Raw genomic sequence first — 24,149 nt, forward strand, 5'->3', positions numbered from 1 at the left:
GCCATTTCCTTCGAAAAAGCTTAAGGGCTTAAAGTGACCCTTGAGAACTCCTGCCACATATTAATATGATTGCTGGGTCAGGGTTTTCTTTGTACCTTTAGTCATCCTGAAGAGAAGAGACCTGTCCTTTTGCATCCTTTCTCATTCCTGAGTTCTCCTTCTACCCAGCATCCCATCTTGTGAGCACCTGTCATGTGCTAGGCTTAGTCTGGGAGCTAGATTGGTGGCAGAGTCTTTGCCATCAACAAGTTCTCAAGCTAGAGATACTACTCGGTTATCTTGCAATGTCAATGGGAACTCTACTCCAGCCTTGTCACTAAGGATTTCTGTAACAGTCTTGGGTTGTTTTTTTACTATGTATTATGGCCTGGCCTGTTTTATAGAAGCGTTTTTTAAAACATTCACAATACTAACAATATTAATGAGCTGTTCTGTCTCATTAGGTGTACTGTATAAAGATATTAATATGTAAAAAAGTGAGACACTTAATATACCAACTTTTTTTCTTCAATACAGGAATGGGTTGGACAAGTGGAAATAAGTGCCCTTTCTCTTATGTACAGGTAAACACTGTTAGAACATAGGTCAACAAAAAAAAAGTCAGTGGGAAATGAACATGTTCCATTACACTGAAATTTTAAAATAGCAAAGCAGCTTTATGCCTTGGTTGTGAAGCATCTTTTCTAACATTTGCTTTTTAAATTGCATCAGTTAGATTGGCATTTAAATATCAGTGTTTAGACATTTTAATTCTCAATATTTTTGGAGTGAAATCCAAAAATTTTCCAGGCTTATAAAGTATATCACTTATCAGACTTCTAGAGAAATGATTTTCTACTTTCTCAAGGCTGGTAGCATTAGATGGCTACTAGAACAGAAGCGCAATACCGTATTACCCGTTTTACTACTTTGCCCATTAACAGAGCAGGCAAATGCTTTACTTTTTCAAAATGTCTTTATAAATTTCATCTTCACAATTTCTGTAGTTTTGAAGTCCACCTTTAGAATTATATCTAGAGATAAATACGCAAGTTATATTTAATATTTTATTTTTTAAAAAAGACATTTTTATATAGGTATGTTAACAACTTCGTTATTCCATTACTGTCTTTGTTTACTGTTAGATTGGGGGCAGAATCCTTGTTAGATTGGGGGCAGAATCCTTGCTGTCAACAAGTTCTCAACTTTGAGATACTCCTCTCGTCTTGCTTTATCAGTAGTAACTCTACTACTCCAGCCCTGTTACTAAGGATTTTTGTAACAGAGTCTCCAGTGCCTAGAATATTGCTTGGTGCATACTTGGCTCTTGAGTGAATGAATGATTAAATTTCAGTTCACGAAACATTTCATCAGAGGTAATTTCTAAATATTTATTTTCAGGAAAGATTTTATAATTTACCGGGAACCAAATGTTTCTCCATCACAAGTAACTGAAAATAATTTTCCTGAAAAGGTAAGAATTTTTTTCTAAGTGTTTCTAAAGGATTTAAGTAAAAGAACCATTCACTTGCTGTCTTAACTGCCTAAGCTATAATTTTTAAATGACTTTTTTTTAATGATGTTTATATTTTTTCCATCATAGCTGGTTTACAGTGGTCTGTCAGTTTTCTACTGTATACAAGGTGACCCAGTCACACATACATATACACATTATTTTTCTCACATTATCATGCTCCATCATAAGTGAGTAGATATAGTTCCCAGTGCTATACTGCAGGATTAAATGACTTTCATAACATTTTACTAGAGCTAAAAATTTGAGATACTAGCGCATAATGTTTATATGAATGTACAACTAATATAAACATTAAATAGAATAATAACTGATGAGGAGTTTCCATTGTAGCTCAGTGGTAACAAACCTGACTAGTATCCATGAGGATGTGGGTTCCATCCCTGGCCTTGCTCAATGGGTTAAGGATCCAGTGTTGCTGTGTAGGTTGCAGATGCAGCTTGGATCCCATGTGGCTGTGGCTGTGGTGTAGGCCGGCAGTTGCAGCTCTGATTCAACTCCTAGGCTGGGACCTTCCACATGCGGCAGGTGCAGCCCTAAAAGGACCAAAAAAAAAAAAAAAAAAAAAAGGCTCTGCCATTGCATCAAAAAATATTTCAGTAATTGTCATACATTTCCCATTATAAAGATAATATACTAGCTAAGGTGTTATCTAGTCACAAAGCAGAAACTACTGAAAAGTGATATGAAGCCTAGACAAGGAAAAAAGAAACCTAATTCATTATTAGAGAACTTTGCTTTAATGAGCTGTTTTGGAATTGTCACTGTGATGATGGCACTAAGGGGGAGGGGAATTGAGTGAAATATGCCTTTGTGAGGACCTGTGGGTTTCCAGGGTGCCTGGTTCTGGATCTGACTTTTCCAGTGTAATTTTTAGAATATGACACAATCTAAGTAAAATCAGTGTGCATTTCTCTGCATAAGTAATTGACTATTTAAAGGGTACTTAAAATTGTAAAGCGGAAAAGATTTACCTTTAATTCTACTTAGAAGTGAGCATTATTAAGGTTTTAGAATATTTTTTACAGTCTTTTTACCCTCTTTAAATAGCTGAGATCATGTTGTTTTCATATATTGTGTGTGATTTTTGTGATCCCATAAGCATTTCCCCAAGTCATTGGGACTTTTTGATTCAGTGGCTGTGTAACATTTCAGCTTGTGAATGGATGTACTATGGTTGACCACATTGGAGCTTTAGGTTACGTCTAAAATTTCACTTTCTACTTGGAAAGTATTTACTAGTAACTCAGAGATATTATAGATGTAAGCTGTTGAGTAAATGTCATGTGTCATGGGCTGAAAGATGTACTTTGTTTTTCCCTTTCAGGTGTTACTGTGTTTTTCCAATGGAAATCATTATGATATTGTCTATCCCATAAAGTATAAAGAGAGCTCTGCTATGTGTCAATGTAAGTAGCAGCCTTGTGTTTGTATAGGGAATTTTTTTCCTCAGTAGCATGTCTTAATGCAAACAGTCAAGGCAGATATACTGTTTTGTTTTATAAAAATGTATTTCTGAGCACCTTAGTTTACCGAAAATGTTGATACTGTAATAAAAACTTGTTTCAGGAGGAAAAAAACACACTAGAAGATTAGCGTTTGGCTTGTAAATATAAAGTTATTTTTTTCTGGCAGTAATTTAATTTCAGTAAAATAAGAATTTGTGTGTTTTTAAAGCTGTTACTATTTAGCTTGATTTTTTTTTTTTTTTGTCTTTTTGCCATTTCTTGGGCCGCTTCCATGGCATATGGAGGTTCCCAGGCTAGGGGTCTAATCGGAACTGTAGCTGCCAGCTTAGGCCAGAGCCACAGCAACGCGGAATCCAAGCCGCGTCTGCAACCTATACCACAGCTCACGGCAACGCCGAATTGTTAACCCACTGAGCAGGGGCAGGGATCGAACCCGCAACCTCATGGTTCCTGGTCGGATTCATTAACCACTGCACCACAATGGGAACTCCTGTCTCTCATTTTGGTGATGGCCAAGACTGTCTCTAGATTTTGCCAAGTATTTCCTGGGAGGATAATCTCCCCTTCCTCCCCAGTTGAGAATTAACTGCTGTGGTAGCTGCTTCCTACCTTCTTACTTTATCTTCTTTCTCAACTATTCTGACAATATGCACATCATTCATACAAAGCGTACTGGGTGTGTGATTGCTTTTTCCTCTGTTCTTTAGCTGGGACTGACCAGTGAAGGTATATGTAATGTAAGATTTTTAAACTGATCTTTTTTGAGATAGGAAAGTCTACCTCTCTGCATCCTGGGCTGTGTCCTGCTCCTCTCCCAGCTTTGGGAAGGACAGCCCTGTACTTGTCAGTTCCTGTGTGTGCCTTAGATGATATTGGGATGGTCTGTGAGAGAGGGGGTCTCTTGGGGACTCGCCTAGGGGGTGGGCACCATTGTTGATAAATTCTTACTGCACTTGTGTTTGTAAAGATTACTGTGATTAAAACAAATGAGAATCCTAAATCCCATACATAGTGTATTTTTGAGTACTTGGTAATACATATTTCTTTGTTTTCTGGAGTTTGGTTTTTTTCTCTTTTACATAAAAAGTTGTCTAAATATGCCTCTGTGGTTGCTGAGAATACATTTTATAAGTTTCTTTTTAGTCCATTATGAAAATTTATCTTTTTTCTAGCAGTCTTAATGTTCCTAAAGTTTTCCAACCAGGCCTCTTAAGCACACTGCACTGTGCTGGGATTAGGTATGCAGGTGATGTGTAAAGGCTTAGCACAGTGTGTGGAGTGTTGTCATTGCTCAATGTGCCTGTTTAATTTTATCATACTTGTTTCACAGTTGTGGTACCTTTATGTGTTATTGAATGTCAGTGTCTTAGGTAATGATTTTGAAGTAATTAACTGCAAAGACAGAAGTTCTCATTGCTCTCTATCTAGGTAACTTGCTGATTGATTTGTATTGTAGACCAGAAGGTGTTGCAGGTATCTAGTTGGGATCTTAGAAGCCTGGGCAATCTCAATTTTACGGTAGAATGTAAAATGAGTTAATGTTGCCTAACATTTCTTGTTTGTTAATTACAGCTCTCCTTTATGAATTACTGTATGAGAAGGTGTTTAAAACTGATGTTAGTAAAATCTTGATGGGACTAGACACCTCTGAAGTAGCTGACGAAAACAACAGTGAAATCTCCGATTCAGAGGATGATAGTTGCAAGTAAGAATAAAATTCGGTCTTAAAATATCTTTGTAGTGCCATACAAAGAAACAGTTCAGTAAATGTTTCTGCACAGAGTTGCCTCACAAATTGAGGTATTTTGGTATTCCTAAAATACAGCAATCTGGGGCAGGAGTTTCTTTTTCCCTGCCATTAATTTTACCTCATTTCTATTACAGGACTGTTTCTTTTGAAAGTTGGGGTTTGGTTTGGTTTGGTTTGGTTTTTTGCTTAGCATCTATTTTTATCTATCATGATGTACCTATCTCTGGAATAGATTTGGTCCTACTTATCTGTGTGTGTATTACAAAATGTTAAGGGTAGTCTGTCAACTGCTTATATATCCAGAGATGAAAAAGTGGTCATTTTGATTTCCCTGACTTTTTCTTCTTTTCTTTCTTAGATAATACCTCCTTTTTATATGTATATAATAAAAATCCAAAGTTGGGGTATAGTGTATCAGCAGCTCTGGTTGATGCCCTTGTTTACGTTGTTTGTATTATCTTTGAGTCTGAAGCTTATTTTCTTTTCCGCCTAAGAGTATAGGGTAGTGTTTAAGAACGTGGGCTGCGGACATCACAACCTGGTTCAGTCCTGGCTTCCTGCCAGCTAACTGTACTTGGGGCAGGTTATTTAAATTCACTAAGAAGCCTCAATTCTCGAGCTATATAATGAGCATATATTAGTATTTCTCTTTATTTTATTTTTTTAGGGCTGCACCCGAGGCATATGGAAGTTCCTCAGCTAGGGGTTGAATTGGAGCTGTAGCCTCTGGCCTATGCCACAGCCACAGCAACACGGGGTCCAAGCCTTATCTGTAAGCTACACCACAGCTCAAGGCAATGCCAGATCTTTAACCCACTGAACGAGGCCAGGGATCAAACCTGTGTCCTCATGGATGCTAGTCATATTCATTTCCACTGAGCCATGATGGGAACTCCCATTAGTATTTATTTAAAATGGGGAATGTATAAGATTTAAATGAGGCAACATGTACAGTGCATAGCCTAGTTCCTAGAGAGCGTCTCCAGTGTATATTAGTTTTTATCAGTCTTGGTGCATATTAGTTTTTATCAGTGGTGTTAAGTTTACTGTATATTTTATAAGAATCAACCTGTTTCATTCTCTGTGAAGCTAAAAGTATATTATTCCTTTCTTTGAGAGCATGCAAGTATTCTTGGTGTTACATACTGTGAAACTAGAGAAGTATGAAAGGAAGCCTCAGTATATCTTAATTCTTTATTACCTACTTGGATATATCTCCTTATATCTGCAATTCCAGCCATCTGTTGAATTAAATTTTTCTGATCCTGACTGAAATTTTGATTGACTCCTATTTCTATGTAAGAAAGAAATGAGGCAGATTAAAATCTAGGTTTGCTGCTATAAATTTAATACTAGAGTAGACTAACTTTGCATAGGTAGAAATTCTGCTGCTTGTTTTTTTCCGAGTACCTAGTAAGATTAAGGCAAGTCCTTGAGTGTAGGGGAAGTTGGGAGAAAGAATGAATGATGAGCTCCTTAAAATTTTTTCCTTTAGTTGATATGGGGGGACTTCCGTTTGGTTGCTGCTGCTAGTGGTTTTAGCAACAGCTGGGGCTGGAATGTCAGCTGGTAGGTGCAGTGTTGGAGCAAAGGCTAGTGAGCTGGAGATGTTTACCGGGGATGGTGGGCTCATTGTAACGCTTAATTTTCCTTTTTTTTCTCCCTGGCCTTAACATGGGGAAGTTCCTGGGCCAGGTATTAAACCTGAACCACAGCAGTGACAATGAGAGATCCTTTAACTGCTAGGCCACAGGAAATTCCTCACATTTTCTTTTAATACTATATTATTGTAGTCCTTGGAATATGAAGCCTTTTTAATTAACTTTGGGTTGTGTTATTGAGATTTCTTTTTACTTATGTCATGTCTAGCTTAGGGAGGACAAAGCTTCACGTGGGGAACAATGCTGCATAATTGTGGCAAGATAGACAGCATGATAGTAATAAGGAAGAAAGACCAAGGATGTCTTGGATTCTTTTCACACTCATAATGATGAGCCCCTGAAGTCTTGGAAATTAGGGTGCTTTTTTAGTCCAGACACTAGATGCTTGGGGGTCTCTTAAATACTGCTGCATTTAAAGGTTTAGATTTAGAGATTGTCCTGAAGTCTGGAGATTGATTTATTAAGGAGAAGGAATTGGATGACAGAGTGCAGGTTGCCTCTCATCTCTTCACTCACTCAACCCGCCATCATTCTGTCCAGCCCACCAGCCTGTTGGCTACCCCAGAGTCTTTACTTGCTGCCCCGTCTGCTTACACTACTGAGTAGCCATATGGTTTGCTGTTTCATCATCTTTAATTTTTTATTCAGGAAGACAGCAAGTCCTTACCTTATGTCACTTTTATTATTTGAGTCTAGGTCTCAACACTCATTTTTTTACTATCCTTTTTCTCCCCAAAGGACTTATCAGCATTTAACATATTACTTACTTAGTTTGTATCTACTCTCAGTGGAATATATCATGTTGGAGTGGAATAATTTATTTAATGGAGGCTTGTCTGTATTTTGAAATGAAATTTTTAAATTAAACGTTACTCTACCAACCCAAATTTCAGTTTATTTCCTTTGTGTCTTGATTGAGTCAGTAAGAATTACTGATAAAGATCTTTCACATATGTGTACATCAACACATGCATACATGTACATATATATGCACACAACTAAAATTTGAGCTCATTGGAATATAGGTTTGGCTTTTTGGAATATAACTGAGATTTAAATGAGGTTAGAATAAGTTAAGTTAATTACATGCAAACATTTTTGTACTCCTCATGATGGCTCTGTTTCTTTCTTCGTAGGAGTAAAACCACCGCTGTTAATGATGTGTATGGATTTAAAGCTTTGTCAAGTGATCAGGTATTTTTTTTTTTTTTTTTAATGGTTTTAAACTAATTCTCCCATACCAGAAAGCATCTGAATTTATAGTCTTATTTTTTTTTCCCTTTTCTGGTACATTTTCAATAGAGTCAGGATCATCTATTAGTAAGACATTTTTGGTGACTTCCTAATTTTTAAAGTTTTCTTCTTTTAATTTTACTCTTATGCATATCTCAAACATGTTTTAAAAGCGTTTCTGTGTTGATTGGACTTCCTGACTTTGTTTATTTAGCACCCGAAAAGCAATGGGAACTCTCCCAGCCTTCCTTTGTCTAGAAAGGTTCTTAAGTCACTCAATCCAGCAGTCTATAGAAATGTGGAATATGAAATATGGCTGAAGTCTAAACAAGGTGAGTTTCAAAATCTGTGCATTTTCTGTAAATTTGTTTTGTGGCGTTTGAAAGTGAGTTAACTTGATATTTTATTGATACCGTTTACAGCTCAACAAAAACATGATTATTCCATTGCTGCTGGCTTACAGTATGAAGTTGGAGATAAATGCCAGGTAAGTGATTATCTAGAGGAAGAAAAGATTGTACTTGAAATGTATTTATTCTAATAGGAACCAAGAAAACAGCTGAAGTTTGGATATATTAATTTAGGATTTCAGAATATCTTTTATTGGATGTACTTTTTAAGAGTTACAGCAGCTATGTAGCTTTTCAGTACATGACCAAAATCATGTATCTAAATCATGGCATCCTATCACATGATCTTTAACTTAATTCAGCCTTTGATATTACTTGCTTCAAAGAAGTAACAGTAACATCTTAGATTTTCACATATTTTCATTACAGTTGACAAATTTACTGAAATTGATTCAAGCTTGACATTATAGGTCAGTTTGGTTTATGAAAGTCATCTGTAAGATTTTGATAGATCACATAATTTTGTGGTTGTTGGAATGAGAGAGGAAAATGAACAATAAGTTTTGCCACTTACTTTGAGTAAGCTACATCTCTGGGCTTAAACGGGTGGGTTTAGATCAGTGTTCTTTTTTTTTTTTTTTTTTTTTTTTTTTTTTTTTTTGTCTTTTTTTGCTATTTCTTGGGCCGCTCCCGCGGCATATGGAGGTTCCCAGGCTAGGGGTCCAATCGGAGCTGTAGCCACCGGCCTACGCCAGAGCCACAGCAACGCGGGATCCGAGCCACGTCTGCAACCTACACCACAGCTCACGGCAACGCCGGACCATTAACCCACTGAGCAAGGGCAGGGACCGAACCCGCAACCTCATGGTTCCTAGTCGGATTCGTTAACCACTGCGCCACGACGGGAACTCCAGATCAGTGTTCTTATTTGGAGTGATTTTGCACCCCTAACTCCCATGTAGCAGTGTCTGCAGACATGTTAGAGCTGTGAAGGTACTACTGGTATCTGGAAGGTAGAGCCCAGGCACAGTGCCAGACATCCTAGAACACACAGCACAGCTCTCCCTTCCAGCCAAAGTGTTAAAATGATAAGACTAGAGAAACTTTTATGAAAAAATTACTCTTTCTAAAACAAAAACAGCCCACACACTATAAAATAGTTGTATTTGGAAGATAAATTTCATCAAAAGTGATCTCCATCAAAAAGTGTTTCCTTTTAAAAACTAAAATAGCCATTGACAAATATTTCTTCTCGACTCATGGAAGAGACCCCATTTCCTTTGTGAAAAAGTGGTTTGTGAAAAGTATCTGGGGAATGGGATTGTATTTGGCTGTCAGTGACAGACTTGACCTTAGGAACTTAGCATAGTGTTCTGATTTAGGGTATTTGAAAGGAGCGAAGGAAGACGGTATGATTCATTTAGTTTTCCTTATAGGATTGTCAGAAATGTGTGCTAATTACAGAACAGAATTGGAGAATCTTTTACTGCAGTGATTGGGAAAACTTGGAAGAGACTAAAAGAGTAAATCCAGGTGCTCCCTCCCTCCTCGCCCCCACTTAGTGGAGGAGAGGAGATTGTTTATTTATTGCTACATCACTAAAATTGTGTTGTTAGTTTAAGTCAAGCATATTTCCTTTGAGGTTTCAGTTGCTTTTGTAAAGTCAATGGCTGTTGATAAGGTCAGTGGTAAAGCAGATACTTGTTTTAATGTTTTTCTTTTTAAGAGTATTCCGTTGCTGTTTATACCACTTGGCTATTTCACTTGGCTAAAATGTAATTGAAATTTTATTATGGAAAGTGCTATGACCCAAAGATGACTTTTATTTACTCAGATCAGCATAGTGTAAACATAGTTTAAACTTTTACTAAAAACTAACTTCAGAAAAATTCTTTTTTATTGTACACACTTGAAGAAAGGACAGCAGTGTTCTGCTGTGATTGAAGAATGAAGCCTCAGCTTGAGGACTTTGACTTGCTGTCAGGCCGTCCCTCTGCTCTGTGGCCATGGACTGTGCCCTCTGCACTGTGCCATTTTACGTAAGGGACTTGAGCATCTGAGGGAGATACTGGAACCAGTGCCGAGGGACACCTTTGCTGATAGGAGGAGGAGGTTGCTTGAAGCAGGGTGTGTACCTCCGGCTCCCGGGGCAGTGCCGGGCAGTGCCCTGTGCAGTGTGTACCGCTTGGCTGCAGGAGGGAGCCTAAAGGCTTACTCTTCTGTCACAATTTGCTCTTGTGTAATAACCACTAGTATATTAGAGAAGACATGATGGATCTATTTTCAGGGAGAAAAAAGGTCACATTTACATATTTTAATATTTTAAATATTGCAAGAGTGAGGAGATAATAGTAATTCTAATAATAGTTGCTCTTCTTTGTTGAGTGGTTGCTGTGTGCAAGCTGGTGCCTTTATATATATATCATAGGTGCCTTATTCCATCTCCGTGGGTCCTGTGATGGAGGTCCTGTAATTAGCCCCGTTGTGCATACAGGACACTGAAGCAAGAGATAAGTCACTTGCCCAGGGTCCTATTGCTGTTGAGTAGAAAAGCCGGACCTGGAATCCCACCCAGTGTGTGGTGCCATAGCCCTGTCTTCAGAACCAGGACAATTGAAAAACTTTGAGGACAAAGAAGAGTGTTTTATCTTGGATAGAGCAGTACAGAGGTCTTGGGCGGTCAGAGACAATACTGTGCACTCTTTTGAACTCATAGCATATGTTCATTTTCTCTTCACTCAGAAATGAAATAACGGTTTAAAAACTGATAATTAATGTGGGAGATTCAGGTGACTGATTTTTCTTTGTGGACTGTTTAACAGGTTAGGCTGGAGCACAACGGAAGATTTTCTAATGCCGACTTTCAAGGGGTTCACTCTCAGAACGGGCCGGTTTTGGTCGAGGAACTTGGAAAGAAGTATGTATTGCTCTTCCACTGGGGCATTCACTGTCTGTTCCATTCAGCCGAGTATAAACACCGAGCATTTCTGAATGGACCTGTGCATTTGCAAATTCAGTTAAATGCATTAATATCTTGGTTTAGATCTTTCAAAGAATAGTTTGAGTCCAAATTTAGTGTTTAATACTTATTTTGTTGCTTACTGTTTAAAATATGCCATTCTTCACTAAGGCAGCTCAGAAAACTGACGGTATTGTAACTCTACAGTGGGAGCTTCAGAGGACAGGGACCGTGTTCATTTCTAATGTCATTCATTGCTGCCGTGTCTGCAGTTTTCAGTAAATGTTGTGTGATGGAGGAGTGAAATACTTGTCATACAGTAGAGCAATTTTTGTTTGAGTTGCTGTCGCCTTTATTAGAGGAAAAGGTAGTAAATCACACCTAAACTTTACTGAGGAAAATTTCAAACATTCACAAATGTGAGGAGTATAGTACAGTGAACCCCAATATAACTGTCACCCTACTTTAGCAATCAACAGTGGTTTGGCATTCTTTCCTCATCTCTTGTTATCCTTTTAAGAAAAGATAGGAGTGGAATTGAAATATTTGAAAGCAGATCCCCAAATGTCACACCGTTTGTCTTAGACACACAGCTGCCTGTGTCACTAGTGCAGTAAGGGATCCTCCCTTCCTCCACATCAGCTGCAGTGTTACCACAGCCAACAGAAGAGTTGTCTTTCCCTCTTTTCCTCATATTTGCTTACATTGTAATTAAGGCCTTTTAGTCTTCTGTTCTTTGAGGATAGAAAAGAGGCTTTTTTAAGAAAATCAGCTTTATTGGAGTTTAGTTTACTTTAAAAGTTGTGTTTCAGGTGCGTAGCAAAGTAAATCAGTTATGCATATAGGTATATCCATTCCTTTTTCAGATTCTTTTCCATGTGGGTTAGTGATCTTGTTTGTCTTTCCCTGTCTGTCTTACTTCACGCCATGTGGCAATTTCTGGATCCATCCGTATTGCTGCAAATAGCATAGTTTTTTTTTTTTATGGCCAAGTAATAGTCCACTGTGTATATATATACCACATCTTTATTCAATCCTCTGTTGACGAATGTTTAGGTTGCTTCCATGTCTTGGCTATTGTAAATGGTGCTGCAGTGAACATTGGAGTGCATGTATCTTTTTGAATTAGAGTTTTCTTTGGGTAGATGCCCAGGAGTGGGATTGCTGGATCCTATGGTGGGTCTATATTTAGGGTGTTTTTTTAATGTGGTTTTTGTTTGCTTGTTTGTTTGCTTGCTTTTTAGGGCTGCACCCGAGGCATATGGAGGTTCCCAGGCTAGGGGTCTAATCGGAGCTATGGCTGCCGGCCTATACCACAGCCACAGCAACGCAAGGTCTGAGCCACATCTGTGACCTACACACAGCTCACAGCAACACTGGATCATCAACCCACTGAGTGAGGCCAGGGATCGAACCCGAAACCTCATGGTTCCTAGTCGGATTCGTTTCTTCTGTGCCACAATGGGAACACCTGTATTTAGTTTTATGCAACCTCCATAGTGGTTGCATCAATTTACATTGCTAGCAACATTGGAAAGGAGTTCCCTTTTCTCTGCACCATCTCTAGCGTTTATTGTTTGTAGACTTTTGGATGATGGCCGTTCTGACTGGTGTGAGGTAATACCTCATTGTAGTTTTGATTTGCATTTCTCTACTAATTAGTGATACTGAGCATCTTTTCATGTGCTCTTGGGCCATCTTGCCTCTCTTTGGAGAAATGTCTGTTTAGTTCTGAGCACTTTTTAATTGGGTTGTTTGTTTCTTTGGTATAAATCTGTATGAGATGTTTGTATATTTTGGAGAGTAATCCTTTGTTGATTGCTTCCTTTGCAAAGATTTTGCTCTGTTCTGCAGGTTATCTTTTTGCTTTGTTTATGATTTCCTTTGCTGTGCAAAAGCTTTTAAACTTAACTAGGTCCCATGTGTTTATTTTTGTTTTTATTTTCATTTATTTGTGGAGGTGGGTCAAAAATAATATTGCTACATTTTATATCACAGAGTGTTCTGCCTATGTTTTCCTTTAAGAATTTCATAGTATTCAGTCTTACGTTTAGGTCTTAAAGCCATTTTGAGTTTATCTTTGTGTATGGTGTTAGAAAGTGTTCTGATTTCATTCTTTTGCATGTAGCTATTGAGTTTTCCCAGCACCACTCAATTGAAGAGACTGTCTTTTCTCCCTTGTATGTTCTTGTCTCCTTTATCATAGGTGCATGGGTTTATTTCTGGGTTTTCTATGCTTTTCCAGTGATCCATATTTCTGTTTTTGTGCCAGTATTGTGCTGTTTTGATGACTGTAGCTTTGTAGTACAGTCTGAAGTTGGGGAACCTGATTTCTCCAGCTCTGTTCTTTCTCAGATTTGTTTTGGCTATTCAAGGGGAGATATGCTTTTGATTTATGGCATGTTATTTGATTTAATTGCATCCAGCTTGCTGAATGTTTTATACTTTAATGTGTTTTTAAGATAAGAACTGAAAATGGGATTTTTGTTGTTGTTGTTGCTGTCTCTTTAGGGCCGCACCCATGGCATATGGAGGTTCCTAGGCTAGGGGTCATATTGGAGCGGCAGCTGCTAGCCTCCATCATAGCCACGGCAATTTGGGATCCAAGCCACATCTGCCACCTTTACCACAGGTCACAGCAATGCTGGATCCTTAACCCACTGAGTGAAGCCAGGGATTGAACCTGAATCCTTATGGATACTAGTCAGATTCATTTCCGCTGAGCCACGACAGGCACTCCTGGGAATTCTTATGTAAATTGAAAATAAGATATTTCTATAGAATACATAAGTGGATATTCTTCCTGGGGTACTTTAAGTTACTACAAGTCTTTTTCTTCCTTTTAAAGACACTCACCGAAGAACCTCAAACCACCTCCCTCAGAAAGCTGGAACACAGTGTCAGGGAAGAAGATGAAAAAACCTCCTTCTGGGCAGAATTTCCATTCTGGTAAAAGCATGTCAATTTAGTCTTTCTTTGGTGGGAGGGTTAATGGGATGGTACTTGGGATTGCGTATAATAGGGAAATTACGAGAAATTTTTGGCTTCTTGTCACAGACGTGGATTTCAGAGGGCCAAAGAATCCAAGCAAGCCAATAAAAGCCCCGTCAGCACTACCTCCTCGATTCCAGCACCCTTCGGGAGTGAGACAGCATGCATTCTCCAGTCATTATGCAGGGTTGCAGTCTCAGAAACCCTCCAGTGAGCACAAAAATCTTAGCAGGACACCCTCACAGATGATAAGGTAACCTTCCTGAATGCAGGAGAAGTAGCAATCAAGGGAGAAGCACTTCTTTTACTTGCCATGTTATGTGAATTTAAATAGTTAACAGTTTTTTGTTCATCAGTAGCATTAATATCAAAAGTTTTACATTGCTCATAAAAAAAAGTGATTTCAGTTCTTTATAGTGCTCTTTAAACAATTCAAAGTTACTTTGTAGGATAAGTCATCTTTGTTTTTGAATCACTTTTTTTCAGATAATTTAGGAGATCTTATCTTAGAGAAGTCTTATCCTGGCATTTAATGATTTTCTGGTAGTTTGTAATGTGTTAAATATTGGATTCTACATTGCATTCCTAATTCTTTGCAGGATGGAGATGTTCCTTCTTTATATAGGAACTTAACCCAAAATGTCAGTTTATTTCGTTCTGATAAGTTGGGATTTTTTTTTTGTGGTAATGTGTCCAATACTAAATGGGTTGACGTAATCATGAATTATCAGCATTCTGACCAAATATCCAGAGAAGAGAACTTCAGAGCCAAGTTTCCTGTGTTATGGATTTTATTTTTTCCTTTATCTGCCTTTCCTTGGAGTGGATTATAGAGCTGTGGAGTAGTTTATATTCTTTGGAGAAACTTAATTTGAGAAGAGGTATCCTAAGTCAAGGCTGTTCTCTTTCTGGAAACTTGGCCATGTCTCCTGTGGGATCTGAGGCATATCTGTGACCTGCGCCGCAGCTTGTGGCAACGCCAGATTCTTAACCTCCTGAGCCAGGCCAGGGATCAAACCCGCATCCTCACAGATGTCAGGTGCTTAACTCCACTGAGCCACAATGAGAATGCTGAGGTTTTTTCCTTTAATAAAATTCTCAGAGTTCCTGTCATGGCTCAGTGGTTAACGAATCTGACTAGGAACCGTGAGGTTGCAGGTTCGATCCCTGGCCTTACTCAGTGGGTTAAGGATCCGATGCTGCTGTGAGCTGTGGTGTAGGTCACAGACTCGGCTTGGATCTGGCGTTGTTGTGGCTCTGGTGTAGGCTGGTGGCTACAGCTTTGATTAGACACTTAGCCTGGGGCTCCACATGCCATGGGTGTAGCCCTAGAAAAGACAAAGACAAAAAAAAAAACAAAAAACAAAAAAAACCTCATTTTTTAGTAGACTAGACAAGCATTTTTTTTCTCTTGAACACGCAAAGATACTCTTTTGTGTCTTAAAGGTTTAACAAAGAAAATACACAGACAAATCAGTGGCTAATTTAAATACATTTAGTTTACCACAAGCTGAAACAGTGTGATTCTAGTGTTCTGTCCAGAAGAATGATCAGACAGATGAATGAGAGGTCCTTTTCTGGTTTCCCTGTTGGCTCTGTATTACTTGGCATATAAAACAATGGACGACAGAAGGCAGTGGGTACATACACAGGGAGCGTTGGAGAATTTTTGACGTTGTGATTGATTACATAGGAACCTAGCTGTATTTGCAGTTAGCCTTTAGTGCTGTGGGTGTGAGAATGAATTTTACCAGTGTGTTAAAATGTATTTAGAGGAGTTCTTGTCGTGGCTCAGTGGTTAACGAATCCAACTAGGAACCATGGGGTTGCAGGTTCGATCCCTGGCCTCACTCAGTGGGTTAAGGATCCGGCATTGCCATGAGCTGTGGTATAAGTCGCAGACGCAGCTTGGATCCCGTGTTGCTGTGGCTCTGGCGTAGGCCGGTGGCTACAGCTCCGATTAAACTGCTAGCCTGGGAACCTCCATGTGCCTGGAGAGAGGCCCTAGAAAAGGCAAAAAGACCAAAAAAAAAGTTATTTAGAGACCGCTGCTGCTGATAGAATATTTAGAGTAAGCTTTTTAAAAAACTCTCATCAAAATTTAGAAATTTAGGAGTTCCCTTCTTGGCTCAGTGGAAACGAATCTAACTAGCATCCATGAGGACAAAGGTTCAATCCTTGGCCTTGCTTGGTGGGTTAAGGATCCGGTGTTGCTGTGGGCTGTGGTGTAGGCTGATTCAACCCCTAGTTTGGGAACCTCTCTATGCCATGGGTGCAGCCCTAAAAAAATTTTTTTTTAGAAATTTGTAGCTAAAATAGCTAACACTATTGATTTAATAAGCCCATTTGAATTTATCTTGACTTTATTTCTAATATTTAATACAGCAATTGACTTCTCGTAGAATATGAGAGCAGTAATGTTGAGCATGACCTCTCACGTTATTCTTTCTCCTTGATGTTGTTTTTTCCTTTGGAGAATACAAAAAAATATATATATATAACAAAACCCAGCTCGATTGTCATGTTTGTTTTCATTATGCAGGTGCTGAAAATGAGAGTAACACCTGTGCTGGGCATTTTCCTTCCAGCTAGGCATAGCCGAAGGCCTCAATGCCCTGTGCGGGTGAGGGGATGCGGCTGGCTGTGGGTGATAGGGCAGTGGTGAGGTAGCACTGGCTTTCCAGAGACTCCTTTGGAGTCTTTCACTACTGGGCTTTGAGAAGGACTGGTCTGAGATTGAGGGTCCAGATTTGCTCCATTGTTTTTTCCTAATACTCTGGGATTGACATCTGCCCTGTTGGCATTAGGATGTGACTTTAAGTGGTACTGAGGATGTGAAAAGGCTGTTCTTTGTTTCAGAGGTAAAAGAATCAGGTTATCAGTTGTGTCCTTTACACTCTTTTTAGCAAGATTATATCTCTTCATATTGTGACAGTATATTTTTCCTGTAGGTTATGAATTTTCTTTTCCCACTGTTGTGAAATTGTTAGACATGGTAGGAACGGTATTTATATTACCTGTAATAGTTTTTGTATGTGTCCCTAGAAGTGAAGTGGGTCTCTTGAAGACAGCATATATATGGGTCTTGTTTTTGTATCCATTCAGCCAGTCTGTGTCTTTTGGTTGGGGCGTTTAGTCCATTAACATTTAAGGTGATTATTGATATGTATGTTCTTATTGCCATTTTATTACTTGCTTTCGATTTGCTTTTGCTGCTCTTTTTTCTTTCCTTCTCTTTTTCTTTTATGCCTATAGAAGTTCCTTTAGTATTTGTTGTACGGCTGGTTTAGTGTTGCTGAATTCTCTCAGCTTTTGCTTATCTGTGAAGGTTTTGATTTCTCCTTCAGATCTAAATGAGATCCTTGCTAGGTAGAGTAATCTTGGTTGGAGGTTTTTTCCTTTCATCATGTTAAGTATATCATGCCACTCCCTTCTGGCCTGCAGAGTTTCTGCTGAAAAATTTGCGATAACCTTATTGGGGTTCCCTTGTATGTGATTTGTTTCTTTTCCCTAGCTGCTTTCAAGATTTTCTCTTTGTCTTTAATTTTGGTCAGTTTGATTAGTATGTGTCTCTAGGTGTTCCTCCTTGGGTTTATTTTGTATGGTACTCATTGTGCTTTCTGGATTTGAGTGAGTGGTTCCTTCCCCATGTGAGGGAAGTTTTTGGCTATTATCTCTTGGAATATTTTTTCTGTCTCCTTCTCTCTCTCTTCTCCTTCTGACACCCCTATAATATGGATGTTGGTGCGTTTCACGTTGTCCCAGAGTTCTCTGAGACTCTCTTCATTTGTTTTCAATCTTTTTTCTCTTTTCTGTTCCGCATCCATAATTTCCACTAATCTGTCCTCCACCTCACTTATTCGTTCTTCTGCCTCCGGTATTCTGCTGTTAGCTGCTTCTAGTGAATTTTTTATTTCAGTTATTGTATGTTGCATCTCTTCTTGTTTGCGTTTTATATCTTGTATCTCTTTGGTCAGTGTTTCCTGTAAGTTATCCATCTTTGCCTCCAGTTTATTTCCAATGTCTTGCATCATCTTCAGCATCAACAGTCTAAAGTCTTTTTCCTGGAGGCTGAGAATCTCCTCATGGCTTAGCTGATTTTCTGGGGTTTTTTCTTTCTCCCTTATCTGAGTTATAGTTCTCTGTCTTTTCATTTTTATAGGTTTTTGGTGTGGTGACCTTCTTACAGATAATAGAGTTGTAGCCTCTCTTACTTCTGATGTCTGCCCCCCTTGTGGCTGAAGTCAGTATGGGGGGCTTGCTGTAGGCTTCCTGATGGGAGGGACTGATGCCTGCCCACTGGGAGGAACTGATTCCTATCCTTCTGGTGGGTGGGGCTTAGTCTCTGGGTGGGATTAGAGGCAGTTGTGTGCCTGAGAGGTCTTTGGGTAGCCTGTTTACTGAGGGGCGGGGCTGTGATCCCACCTGGATTGGTGTTTGCTCTGCGGCTTCTCAGCAGCTGACTGACAGGTGGGGCCAGATTTTCCCCAAATGGCCACCTCCAGAAAAAGGCACACTGCTGAATATTCCCGGGAGCTTTGCCTTCAATGTCCTTCCCTCACAACAAGCCACGTTCACTCCTGTTTTCCCAGGATGTCCTCCAAGAACTGCAGTCAGGTTTGCCCTGGGACCCAGTGCACATGAAAGTCTGCATGTGCCTTTTAAGAATGGGGTCTCCGTTTCCCCCAGTCCCATGGAGCTCTGCGCACAAGCCCCACTGGCCTTCAATGCCAGATGCTCCGGGGCTCTTTCTCCCTCCCCCTGCCAGGTCCCCACACGTGGAGTTTGATGTGGGGCTCGGAACTCTCACTCCTGTAGGTGAGTCTCTGTGAACCAGTTAGTTTCCAGTCTGTGGGGCTTCCCACCCAGGAGGTATGGGGTTGTTTATATCACAAAATTGCTCCTCCTACCTCTTGAAGTGTCCTCTTCTTTTTCTTCTGGAGTAGTATGTCTTTTTTAAGGTTTCCAGTCCATTTGGGTGTAGAATGCTCGGTCTTTAGTTGTGAATTTTGTTGTTTTTAGAAGAGAAGTTGAGTTCCAGTCCTTCTATCCCAGCCATCTTAATCCCTTATTGCCTGTAATAGTTTTAACTCATGTGAAAATATCAGGGTTATGTTACAGGCTACTAAACACTATTCATGTACTTTTTGTCTCCTTCTGTGACCAAAATTATGTTGAAACAACAGCAGCTTTTCTGTGCAGTTAGTATGTAGCCTAGTGCAGTATAGCTTCTTTTCAGCTTTCCCCTTTCCTTGGCTGTGCCACTAAGGAACAGCAAGTTGGGGGCAGTGAGTTAAAGATCTGGCATTGCTGCCACTGGGGTGTGAGTCACAGCTGCATCTCGGATTTGATCCCTGGCCCAGTAGCTTCCATATGTCCATATGCCTCGGGCAGCTGGGGGGTAAAAGGGCAGGAAGGTGATCCTGGTGTCTCTTTAAACATTATCTTTTACTTAAAAAATTAGAAAGCTTTTGAGGCCTAGAAGCTAGTAACTTTCCTTTTTAAGATAATTCTTAGGATAATTAATAATTTGTCTACTTTTTGTTAGCATGGTTATATTAGATGTTATCACTATACCGTGTGAAGTGGACATTGGAAAAAATAAAATTTTAAAAAAGATAATTTTGAGAAAATATTGGAATATGGCATAAAGCATTGAAAAAAACACTGATTTTTGTGTCACTTGGCAGTAAGTTATATTTTTCTTTTCTTTTTTCTCCTCCCTCTTGTAAGCTTGTCTTCTTAACTCTGAAATGTAGCCCAATGCTCCAGGTACTTCCATTTGCTAAATGTTTACTAATCAGGCAGCCAGAAGTTCTCTACTGTCAGAGTGTAGCTAAACTAATCAAATATTTGTATTGCAGACAAGTTATTTTATACTGTTAGGTACTCAGTCACTCAGTACATTTTGTCGTTTTAGATGCTTACTTCATTTCTGGGTTGGTCTTTTTGTGTGTGTGTGACAAGAATGTTTTGTTTGACAGAAAACCTGATCGTGAGAGAGCTGAAGAGTTTGATCCCACGACTCGAGAATCTAACTATTTTGGCCTCTCTCCAGAAGAGCGCCGAGAGAAGCAAGCTATAGAAGAATCTCGTTTACTCTATGAGATTCAGAACAGAGATGAACAGGCTTTCCCAGCCCTTTCCGTATGTATATAAGAAAGGATTTTCAGATTTATCATTTAGAAGTCTCTCCTTGATATAAATTTTATATTAAATCGTAGTTTTTAATGATAGACTAGTAATTTTTAAACTGAAAGATACCTTGACAAGTATATAGCTCTCCCTTCTTTTCAACTTCATGAGGAAGATGAGGTCTAAAGATATTACTAGTTGGTGGCGGAGTTGAGATAAGTAAACTTTAGTTGGTGTTTTAAGCTGAAACTCATTTAATTTTGCTAGCAAAATAGCAAGCAGTAGAGGTCCATGATTCAGTTAACAAGATACATCTGTAAAATCAGGTAATTGCTGTCAGTGTTCCTTATTAAACATACCGGGACCTAAGAAGAATAGCCTAGTACATGTAGGTAAGAGCAGTCGTTCAGAATGGCACTGCTGGAGGTGGCAGCACAGGCAGGCCTGTGGCTGTGCTCCTGCTCCCTGGGCCTAACTCTGGCCTGTGATGGATACTTCTCTGATGAGACAAGTGGTCTCTGCCTTGAAGTTTGTTAATTTTGGAGAGGATGGTAGTCAGAAGAGAAAAGAGTTCTTGTGTAGAGAGAAGTGGTCTGTGAAGAGGGGGTCCTTGGGCACACGGGACAGGGGGTAGCCAGGTCAGTCTGGGGGTACTGGACTCCTGTGTCTGGAATATTGGTAAGTGGTACCAGGTGATCTGTGATGCAGAGTGGTGATTGGAACACTTTTCTCACAGTGAATTAAACAAACTGAAATGTTAAGGAGGCCACCCAGTATTCCACTATTAAAGCCCTGTCCTCTGGCCTCCATGGAATCCTTCAGAGGTACTTGGTGCTTGGTTGAAAACAGCTGACCTGGAATAGTGTAGTTCAGTCTGGCATGGGGCTTGGAACTTATTACTGGAAGAACCCAAATCCATATGTGAATTAGGCATGGTCTGTATTCCCAGTATATTTATCTCAGTGATGTGTTATTTATCTGTAAGATTTAGATAATAAAAAACTACAAATCTTTAAGCTTTTTGTCCTTTTTTCAGTTAGTTAATGGTGAGAAACAGCTACTGTAATGTGGGAATAGATTGTGAAAGTTTTTGATTGTCAGTGAGAATGGGGTCTTCATACTCAACAGGGATTTGAGCCAGTCGTAAGACATGATAGCGAACAGGTGTGTTTTCTAGAAGACACTTGCCACAGAGGGCTGAAATCGCCTCTCAGCCATGTGTAGCATTTACCCACAGGGTGCTAAGAGATGGAGAGGACCTTCAGTGATGACTTAGCTGAAGAGCTAGGCTTCCTCTAGTCCCTGTGTTTCACCAGCTAGAAGTTGGAACTTGCAGAGCTTGGGTGATTTGCTAACAGTCTGCATTTCAGTGATGGGAGTCCAAGTGCACGGTGCCTGCTAGTTGGTACTTGGGTGTTTTTCCCTGGTTGGGCTCTACCTTGGCTGCTTTTGAAGGCTGGTATGAAGGGTGCTATTCTTTGTGCAAAGAATGGAAGTGTAGGTAGCAAGGTGAAGGTTTGGTCAGGAGCTTCCTGAAGTGATGGGCATATGAAGAAGTCTTGTAGTCATTTAGGCCAAGTGTCTGGTTTGACTTATCCATAAGGCGACCACTATGGTGTATATAATATGAACCCTATGTCCTATTTTTTGTAGTTTGGAATCTAGGGATATGAATTTTGAGGTTCCCCCCCCCTTCACTGTACAGCATGGGGATCAAGTTATTCTTACATGTATACATTTTTGACCCCCACCCTTTGTTCTGTTGCAGTATGAGTATCTAGACATAGTTCTCAGTGCTATTCAGCAGGATCTCCTTGTAAATCTATTCTAAGTTGTGTCTGATAACTCCAAGCTCCTGATCCCTCCCACTCCCTCCCTCTCCCATCGGGCAGCCATAGTCTATTCTCCAAGTCCATGCTTTTCTTTTCTGTGGAGTTGTTCATTTGTGCTGGATATTAGATTCCAGTTATAAGTGATATCATATGGTATTTGTCTTTCTGGCTCATTTCACTCAGTATGAGAGTCTCTAGTTCCATCCATGTTGCTGCAAATGGCATTATGTCATTTTTTTTTTATGGCCGAGTAGTATTCCATTGTGTATATATACCACATTTTCCTAATCCAATCATCTGTTGATGGACATTTGGGTTGTTTCCATGTCCTGGCTATTGTGAATAGTGCTGCAGTGAACATGCAGGTGCATGTGTCTCTTTTAAGTAGAGTTTTGTCTGGATATATGCCCAAGAGTGGGATTGTGGGGTCATATGGAAGTTCTATGTTTAGATTTCTCAGATATCTCCAAACTGTTCTCCATAGTGGCTGTACCAGTTTACATTCCGACTAACAGTGCAGGAGGGTTTCCTTTTCTCCACAACCCCTCTAGCACTTATTTGTGGACTTATTAATGATGGCCATTCTGACTGGTGTGAGGTGGTATCTCGTGGTAGTTTTGATTTGCATTTCTCTTATAATCAGCGATGTTGAGCATTTTTTCATGTGTTTGCTGTCCATCTGTATATCTTCCTTGGAAAACAGTCTATTCAGGTCTTTTGCCCATTTTTCCATTGATTGATTGGCTTTTTTGCTGTTGAGTTGTACAAGTTGCTTATATATTCTAGAGATTAAGCCCTTGTCCATTGCATCATTTGAAACTATTTCCCAAATTTTGAGATTTTTTTAGTCAGATGTGTGAAGAATAAGATAGACAAAGACAACACACAAAAAAGAGGAGCTCCTGTCACAGCTGAGTGGAAACGAACCCGACTAGTATCCTTGGCCTTGATCAGTGGGTTAAGGATCTGGCACTGCTGTGAGCTGCAGTGTAGGTCGCAGATGCAGCTCGGATCCTGCATTGCTGTGGCTGTGGTGTAGAGCTGCAACTGCAGCTCCGATTCGACCACTAGTTTGGGAACCTCCCTATGCTACAGGTGCAGCCCTAAAAAGACAGAAGACCAAAAAAAAGAATAAGATTAATTAGAAGACTTATGTTCATATATTTATGGCCAGATCTTTAACACAAGTGTTCGGTTTTGTTCATTTTAAGAGCTCATCAGTCAGCCACTCAGCTTCTCAGAGTAGTAACCCAGGCGTCCAGAGAAAATCATCCCATGTAAGCGATAGAAAAGGAAGTAGGCGGAGAATGGATACTGAAGAACGGAAAGATAAAGGTATGTTATTTCATCATTTGAAAGCAGATGCTAGAGATCTGTTTCTGGTTTAAAGTCATAAATGGGGAAAAAAACTTTTTAAAATGCTTAAGCAATTTATTGTCACATCTCACTGTCACAGAGAACTGTGGACTCAAAGTATGTTGTGTTATTCTGAAGACAGTATTATTCACTGATTAAGAATGACTCAAATGATACTTTTGGCTTTCCCTGTGGTCACATTTTGTTCTGTCTTTACACCTGATTGGTGGCTGATGTTTTTGTTTTTTAAATTTTATTCTGTTGTAGACTCTGTCCATGGACATATTCCCTTGGATAAAAAATCTGAGCCAGGCACATTGGAGGTAAATGTTTTAAATACTTGTTGTGTCTTTTTCCTTAACACTGTGATGGTGTGGAAGAAGATGGAGATGATTTCATCATTTTATAATAAAGTGTTAGGAAAATAGAAAAGCAGAAAACAATTTGGAAAAAATTATAGTACTTAAGGATAAATCACTCACAAATTATAACCATTTCTTCTCGGGCACATCATGATGACCTATCTGAAATGGGTGGAAAGCAACTCTTACTTCATGTTGCTCTATAGTAGATTGAGATTTTTAAAGGAAAAGTGCTGTTTTTGTTTTTTTTTCTTATTCTCTTTACTTTTCAAGGATGCACCTGTGGCATATTGGAAGTTTCCAGGCTAGGGCTGCCGGCCTATGCCACAGCCATGGTAATGCCAGATCCAAGCTGTGTCTGTGACCTGCACCACAGCTTGCTGCAATGCCAGATCCTTAACCCACTGAGTGAGGCCAGGGATCAAACTCACATCCTCATGGAACACTATGTCAGGTTCTTAACCTGATGAGCCACAACAGGAACTCTGGAAGTGCTGTTTTGAAACGATGTCCCCAGTAAAAACTGCCCAGTAGTTTG

The 24,149-nt window shown here is 39.5% G+C and overlaps 1 protein-coding gene across 3 annotated transcripts in view; it reads left to right on the forward strand.

Annotated features, from left to right (window-relative positions):
• OTUD4 (OTU deubiquitinase 4) overlaps positions 1 to 24,149 on the forward strand; it is a 48,209-nt gene that overhangs the window by 13,796 nt on the left and 10,264 nt on the right. For 2 of the 3 annotated variants that reach the window (XM_021100662.2, XM_084972774.1), the window contains exons 4-16: positions 517 to 563; positions 1,381 to 1,453; positions 2,841 to 2,922; positions 4,555 to 4,687; positions 7,530 to 7,587; positions 7,841 to 7,958; positions 8,049 to 8,113; positions 10,799 to 10,893; positions 13,784 to 13,884; positions 13,993 to 14,179; positions 19,911 to 20,073; positions 23,105 to 23,228; positions 23,517 to 23,572. In XM_021100662.2, coding sequence (XP_020956321.2) covers positions 517 to 563; positions 1,381 to 1,453; positions 2,841 to 2,922; positions 4,555 to 4,687; positions 7,530 to 7,587; positions 7,841 to 7,958; positions 8,049 to 8,113; positions 10,799 to 10,893; positions 13,784 to 13,884; positions 13,993 to 14,179; positions 19,911 to 20,073; positions 23,105 to 23,228; positions 23,517 to 23,572 — 1,302 coding nt within the window. Of the gene's footprint in view, positions 1 to 516; positions 564 to 1,380; positions 1,454 to 2,840; positions 2,923 to 4,554; positions 4,688 to 7,529; positions 7,588 to 7,840; positions 7,959 to 8,048; positions 8,597 to 8,895; positions 10,894 to 13,783; positions 13,885 to 13,992; positions 14,180 to 19,910; positions 20,074 to 23,104; positions 23,229 to 23,516; positions 23,573 to 24,149 lie in introns of those variants that run through there. The other variant, XM_084972775.1, reaches the window with a different exon arrangement.

Source organism: Sus scrofa, chromosome 8 (assembly GCF_054392235.1).
Source record: "Sus scrofa isolate SSC_HxYL_T2T_F1_AM1 chromosome 8, Sscrofa_HxYL_maternal_Yorkshire_Landrace_v2.0, whole genome shotgun sequence".
NCBI classification, from domain to species: domain Eukaryota; kingdom Metazoa; phylum Chordata; class Mammalia; order Artiodactyla; family Suidae; genus Sus; species Sus scrofa.